The sequence below is a fragment of the Bidens hawaiensis genome, unplaced genomic scaffold (assembly GCF_021521415.1).
Source record: "Bidens hawaiensis isolate Kalapana, Puna unplaced genomic scaffold, B.hawaiensis_p1.1 tig00003182_1, whole genome shotgun sequence".
NCBI lineage: Eukaryota > Viridiplantae > Streptophyta > Magnoliopsida > Asterales > Asteraceae > Bidens > Bidens hawaiensis.
Window position 1 is genome coordinate 2,176,210 of NW_027491173.1, and position 6,864 is coordinate 2,183,073.

Genomic DNA, 6,864 nt, shown 5'->3' on the forward strand with positions numbered 1-6,864 from the left:
GCATGAATTAACTCCAGTGGCTTGGTTGCTCTCCAAGTTGACTCTTTTGGAAATGACCCTCTTGTTTGCTTTGCAATCATACACCCTCCACATACTTGTCTTGGGTGTACTATGTGAGGTAAACCCTTTACCAAACATCTTCTGGACATTGATTCCAGTACATCAAAGTTCACGTGCCCCATTCTTGCATGCCATATCCAAGCTTCTTCACTCAACTTGGTTAACATGCAAACGGGTTTGGTAATTTGCAAAGCAATCTTATACAACGATTTTGTGACCTTTGTATCTTCATAACCAGCCTCTGAGATTCATTATACATCTTTAGGGTTGCTCCATGCAGACGGATATCATAGCCTTCTTCAGTCATTTGACCCAAGCTTAAAATGTTGCTTTTTAGTGCTGGAATGTAGTAGACATTTGAGATCACCAACTGCTCACCATTCTTTGATTCAATTAATAGTGTACCCTTTCCAACTACTTGTACCTTTGACCCGTCACCAAACTTCACTTCTCCGGTTACGTTTGTATCTAGTTCTGCGAAGAACTCTTTAACCCCGGTCATATGGTTGCTAGCACCATTATCAAGATACCATGTATCTCTTGTGTCTGGGACAGCAGCTTGGGTTGGAATGACCTTATCTGCATTTAATAACACCATGTTTGTTGCTTCTACTCCACAAATACTCAAGAGCACTGCTGGCTCATCTTCTTGAGTTAAGTGTGCCTCTTCTTTCTTCTCCTTTGGTTCTTTGCATTCGGATGCAAAGTGACCATATTGATTACAATTGAAACACATTATGTGTTTCTTATCCCTTCCTTTCACATTGTTCCTTTGATCTTGATTCCCCGCATCTCCACCACGGTTACCCCTACCACGGCCTCGACCTCGGAATCCTCCTCGACCACCCCGGTCGCCTCTGCTTCGCCCTCCATGTTGCTGCTGACGCACACTGCCCTTTGCATTTTGTACTCCATTAAACCGAGAGAGTAACAAACTGCTCTCGTTGTTTTGGTAAGTTTGACGAAGCTTCAACCGATCTTCGTACGCCTTCAAATGAGCAACTGCCTCTTCAAACGCCATTGAATCTACAGTAGCACTTTGTTCAATGGATGCTACTAGATTGATGAACCGGTCGGGGACGGTGTCAAACAACTTCCGAACCATCTCTTCGTCACCGAGTGTCCCTCCGACACTATTGAACTTTGACACCATACCCGACAATTTTCCTGCATATTCATCGATCGACTCTCCATCCTTCATGTGGATAGCTTCAAACTCACTCTTCAATATCCTCAACCGGGCCTTCTGTACTCGTTCTGCCCCGATATAGCGAGACTTCAGCGAGTCCCATACCTCCTTGGCAGTCTTCTTCTTTGCTGCCTGGGCCAACACCTCCTCTGGGATCGATTGGAAAATAAAGGCTCGAGCTTGTTTGGACTTCTTCTCGTCTACGGTCACGCCGGCCGCTGGCTCGATGGCTTCCCACAACCCGTGGGCATCCATTATTGCCTCCATCTTGATTGCCCAGGTGTTATAATTTGTGGATGTGAGAACTGGACACTGGAATGGAAAGGAGCTATCTTTTGAGGGGTTTGAGGTAGTTGCTATGGCTGACATGGTTTCGAATCGAAGGTATTTAGGCATACGAACGGATCAGAACAACCTGGCTCTGATACCAAATGTGAGATTTGGATCAGTCCGAGGCTTTAAACAAGATCAAAAACACAATGTAAACCAGTCGAATGCTTTAAAAAAAAATTGATGTAGAACAAAGGAAAATAAAATGAGACAAAAATACAGAACTATCATTAGCTACCATTAAATACTAACAAAACTAACTGATCTCCTATTCTTTCTCGATCCATGCAGCTCCACAACGTCCATGATTCCCCAACGTTCTCATTCCTGTTTACTCGTTCTAATCTGGTATGCCACATGCTGCTATTTTCTTGCTGCATTCTGTTTTGATCCATCACCGCAGTATCCTTGGCCCAAGTTCTGCAAATGGGTCAGTCCATCAAGTTCCTGGGTCTTGGTCAATATTAGCCCAACAGTCTTGTTCTTGTCTCTCACTCACATGCAATAACTCTTGTTACTTTTTTTAACATCAGAGCTACCTATGGCTTCCCCTAGGCTTTCTAATCTCTTCTTCTTCTTCTTCTTCTATATTTTCACACTCGTTTCATCAAACGTACTACTCATCTCTTCTGCTGCTACTGAGAAAGAATACGTGCTCACTTTAGACCACTCTAACTTCTCAGAAGTTGTGTCTAAACACAAGTTCATCGTCGTTGAGTTCTATGCTCCGTGGTCCGTACGAGCTTCACTTCCTTCGTTTCTATATTCAGTTCTCGTATATGCTATGTTGATTCCAAGTTTAAACTATTGTGAATCTTATTCTTCAATTTGAAATTTTAGGCGTTGCATGCGTTTTTATATTGGTGAATTTTGTTTATTGCTTGTTGTTTATTGTTTATGAGAAATTTGTTTGTTTTGTTTTGTTTTGTTTAGAGTCTAGGCGTGCAAAAAAAACCTTAAACCCAACCGTATCTGTAACAAAAAAAAAAAAAAAAAAAAAAAAAAAAAACCTATTGTGAATTCGGTTTTCGGATTTGAAAGGATTTGAATACTTGAATTCAGTTTGGATGAAAGAATTCCTAATTCGGATCAGTTTGGATTTCGGACATGGGAAAAAAATTTCAAATCTGAACAAACCGAATATCTGTAGTTTAAACACAGATCAAACTTTGTAGGTGTGATTCATGCAAGGAGATGGGTGGTTTAGGAATATTTTGATAAAGTTGTTATGATTTGGGAATTTTTTTTTTATGATATTAATTTCTGTGCCTTTATTTTAAACATAGTGGATGCTACATGCATTTGCCAGATCAGGTTTATAAATTCTATTGAATATAATAGCCAGATTTTATTTGATGCTTCTGGATTTGTTTTTGTTATAATACAAAGATACACAGTTAATTGATTATTTAAAGATGTACATGGAGTATTAAAAGACACTTACCTTTAGTAGTTGTTTTCAGATTTTACAATGTGAAAACAACTATCATAGAAATTGCCAGTAATATTTAATTGTACATGATCAATGGTAAATACATGTTAGAATCCATTGTAACAATCTAACATTTGTGAATTGTATCGTCTTACAGGTGCGGTCACTGTAAGAATCTTGCTCCGGAGGTACCCGATTGTCAAATCAGAAGATAAATTGTTTGTTATGAAATGCAGCATTTCAAATAGTTATGATTTTCGCTTTATGTTGTATACATGCAGTATGAAAAGGCGGCAGCTGTGTTATCAAGCCATGATCCTATGGTTACTTTGGCAAAGGTCGATGCCAATGCCGAGGAAAACAAAGGACTTGCAGAACAATTTGGGATACAAGGGTTTCCCACAATCAAGATCTTGAAAAACGGAGGAGAAATCGTTCAAGACTACAAAGGTCCCCGAGAAGCTGACGGTATAGTAGAATACTTAAAGAAACAGGTCGGTCCTGCATCGTTTGAGATCAAAACTCCTGAAGATGCAAGCAGCCTTATAGATGACAAGAAGGTCATTGTGGTAAGCCTTTTAAACTCTCTCCCTCACTACCTTTAAACTTGCTTGCTTTTAGGCCTTTAAACGAATCGAAAATTCAGTCTAGGGTTCGTGAACCGTCCGGCAGAAAGTCCTTTTATGTTCTTTTATTTAATAAATGAAATAACATGAATAAAAAAATTGTTCACTCAGTTAAATGAACGAGCGTGGACACACGCTTCATTCATTCGTTTATGTTCGTTCATTTAAATTTGCTTATGTTAGTTCGTTTAAATTCATTTGTATTCGTTAGTTTACATTTGATTAGGTTCTTTCATTTACGTTCATTCATGTAATCATTTAATGTTTTTTGGCCTATTTCAACTTAGTCTAGTTTTAAAAAGTTTTTGGCCCAAGACATTGTTCATAACATTACTTTTAACTTTTAGCTTAGTTATGTTTTTTCAGTTATGTTCGTGCGTTTACGTTCATGAACCGTTTGACATAAACAAAGACAAGCACGCTCATTTTCTAAACGGACGAACCTGAGCAACATAAACCTATTCACTTAACTGTTCTTATTCATTTGTTTGTTTGATTAAAGCTAGCGAACGGACATAAACATGCTCCGTTAGTGTTCGTTTGGTTCATTTACAAGCCTACTAACTTTGATATGATTAAGAACTCCCACATTAGCCGACAAGCTGCGTTCAATATATCACTGATTGCAGGTAGGAATTTTTCCCACATTGTCTGGAGAAGAATTTACAAATTTCACCACGTTAGCCGACAAGCTGCGTTCGGATTATGACTTTTTGCACACCACAAAAGCTGAACTTCTTCCTCATGGGGAATCAACTGTTACCGCCCCAACCGTTCGGTTACTGAAGCCATTTGATGAACTGTCTGTTGATTTCCAGGTGAAATTTGTGATTCTTTTTTAACTTCCGTTATTCGTTTTGTAAAATATCAAGTCTCGTGATCGATCCATTAACACTTTGTTGGTGATTTTTCAGAAATTTGATATTGAATCTTTGGAGAAGTTCATTCAAGATTCCAGCATTCCACTTGTGACACTCTTTGACCAAAGTCCAACTAACCAACCATTCCTAGTCAAATACTTTGAAAGTGTCAATGCAAAGGTTATACATGTCCTACTTATTTTATTTTGAGAAAATTGCACAAATGGTCTTGTCGTTTGACTGTATTGCAATATTGGTCCACAGATTTTAAAAATTGCAAACTTTGTCCAAAGTTTTGTGAGGGGGTTGCACATTTAGTCCCCACCCGTTAATCCCAGTTAGTTTTAACGGAAGTGATGTCAAGTGTCATTCCATGTGAGGAGTATTTGTGTCTTTTCAAATTTTGAACACTAGTAAAATACTCTCTCAAATTTGAAAAGACACAAATACCCCTCACTTGAATTGCACATGACGTCACTTGACATCACTTTTCTAGTTAAAAACTAACTGAGATTAACAGTGGGGACTAAACGTCTCACAATGTTTGGACTAAGTCTGCAATTTTAAAAATCCGAGGATACACTTGCAATATGGTCAAACCACAGGAACCATTTTTCGAATTCCCGCTTTTACTATCTTCGCGACGTTTGAGATGTTTTACAAGATTTTTGTGTGTTTATATGTTTCCTGTGCCTAGGCTATGCTGTTTTTGGATTTCGGTCATGAACATATTGATGCTTTCAAGTCAAAATACACGGATGTTGCTGGTGCATACAAAGGAAAAGCATTAGATTTTCTTCTTGGTGATGTTAAAGCTAGTCAAGCTGCCTTGCAGGTAAAGTTATGCTTCATCGTTTGAAGTTATGTTAATTCTTTCATAATCCTGAACTTACCTAAATGTGCAGTTTTTTGGGCTTAAAGAGGACCAAACGCCTGTTATCGTTGTACAAAACAGTGACGGTCTCAAGTTTATCAACTCAAATGTTGAAGTTGATCAAATTGCTCCTTGGGTGAAGGACTACGTGGTATGATTATAACTGTAGTTACTTTTAAGTATGAGTCATATCAAGCCAAGCTGCATCGGATTGATAAAAATCTCGAAATGAGCCGAGCCTCAAATAAAACTCGTTTATTAATCGAGCTCAAGCCTACGGGGAGATCATTAGGCTCGTTGAGCCTTAACGAGCCTTGTGTATTTTTTAAGTTTTAAAACTCTATTGTACTTCTATGTACTAATTTCAATCTGCATAGTCGAGCTCGAGCCTAGCTTTGGCTCGTTGAAGGTACCTACAAACAAGCTCAAGCCGAGCTTAGGCTCGCTTAAGGGTTTTTTTTTATTTTTTTCTCAAAATATATGAAAAAAATTAGAAATACATATAAACTATTAAATAAAAAACAAGCCGAACTCGAGCTTGAAAAAATAGCTTGAACCAATCTCAAGCTTTAGAAAAATAGCTTGAATCGAGCCGAGCTCAGCTCGGCTCGTTTACACCCCTACTGTATGACTTTGATCATTTGAATTCTGTAAATAACTAATGTATTAATTTAATACAAACTAGGATGGAAAAGTGAAGCCGTTTATAAAGTCGGAACCTATTCCAGAAACGAACAATGAGCCCGTCAAGGTGGTGGTTGCTGATAGCCTTAAAGACATGGTTTTGGACTTCAAAAAGAACAGTAAGATTTTGCATTTTTGTCCATCTTTTACTTTGATTTTTCATAATTTCCTAAGCTTATAAAAGTTTAATTTTTTCACAGTTCTACTAGAGTTCTATGCACCATGGTGTGGCCACTGCAAGAAACTGGCTCCAGTCTTGGACGAAGTCGCAGTCTTGTTTAAAAATGATGACGCTGTCATGATTGCAAAGCTCGTAAGTTCCCACTTATAACAATCTATCTGTTTCATAATAATAAAATGAACGATTTGCAACTTGTATGTATGCAGGATGGATCAAACAATGACATTCCAGGTGACATGTTTGAGGTTCAAGGGTACCCGACTTTATACTTCAAATCCTCAAGTGGGAAAGTGGTCGCGTATGAAGGGAATAGGTCGAAGCAGGATATTATTGACTTCATCCAAAAGCATCGTGAGGAGGAGACCATAACCGCAACTGTAACCGATGCTGAACCAGGCAGAGACGAGCTATGAAGGGTCGTCTGTCAGGTTTTAGTTTCGTGTACTCTTTTAAGTTAAGTTTTGGATTTTGTCTTTGTATTGCGTGCACCATCAATCACGCCCACTGCCATCGTGTTGGCGGATCCAGCATACAAACGGGTGGTTCCCCGGAACCACCCGAGTTTCGAAATAATAGTGTACGGATATATAGAAGACGCGTAGGAACCACCTTATAAATTAAGAGGGAA

The 6,864-nt window shown here is 38.7% G+C and overlaps 1 protein-coding gene across 1 annotated transcript; it reads left to right on the forward strand.

Moving 5' to 3' along the window:
* The first annotated feature begins 2,120 nt into the window (after positions 1–2,120).
* Positions 2,121–6,748, forward strand: LOC143622534 (protein disulfide-isomerase-like). The gene is made up of 10 exons (XM_077093652.1): positions 2,121–2,311; positions 3,169–3,199; positions 3,293–3,580; positions 4,267–4,455; positions 4,552–4,677; positions 5,195–5,332; positions 5,403–5,522; positions 6,057–6,174; positions 6,256–6,368; positions 6,443–6,748. Exons 1-10 carry the CDS (start codon positions 2,121–2,123, stop codon positions 6,647–6,649), a joined length of 1,521 nt encoding a protein of 506 aa, XP_076949767.1. The 3' UTR covers positions 6,650–6,748.
* The last annotated feature ends 116 nt before the right edge of the window (positions 6,749–6,864 follow it).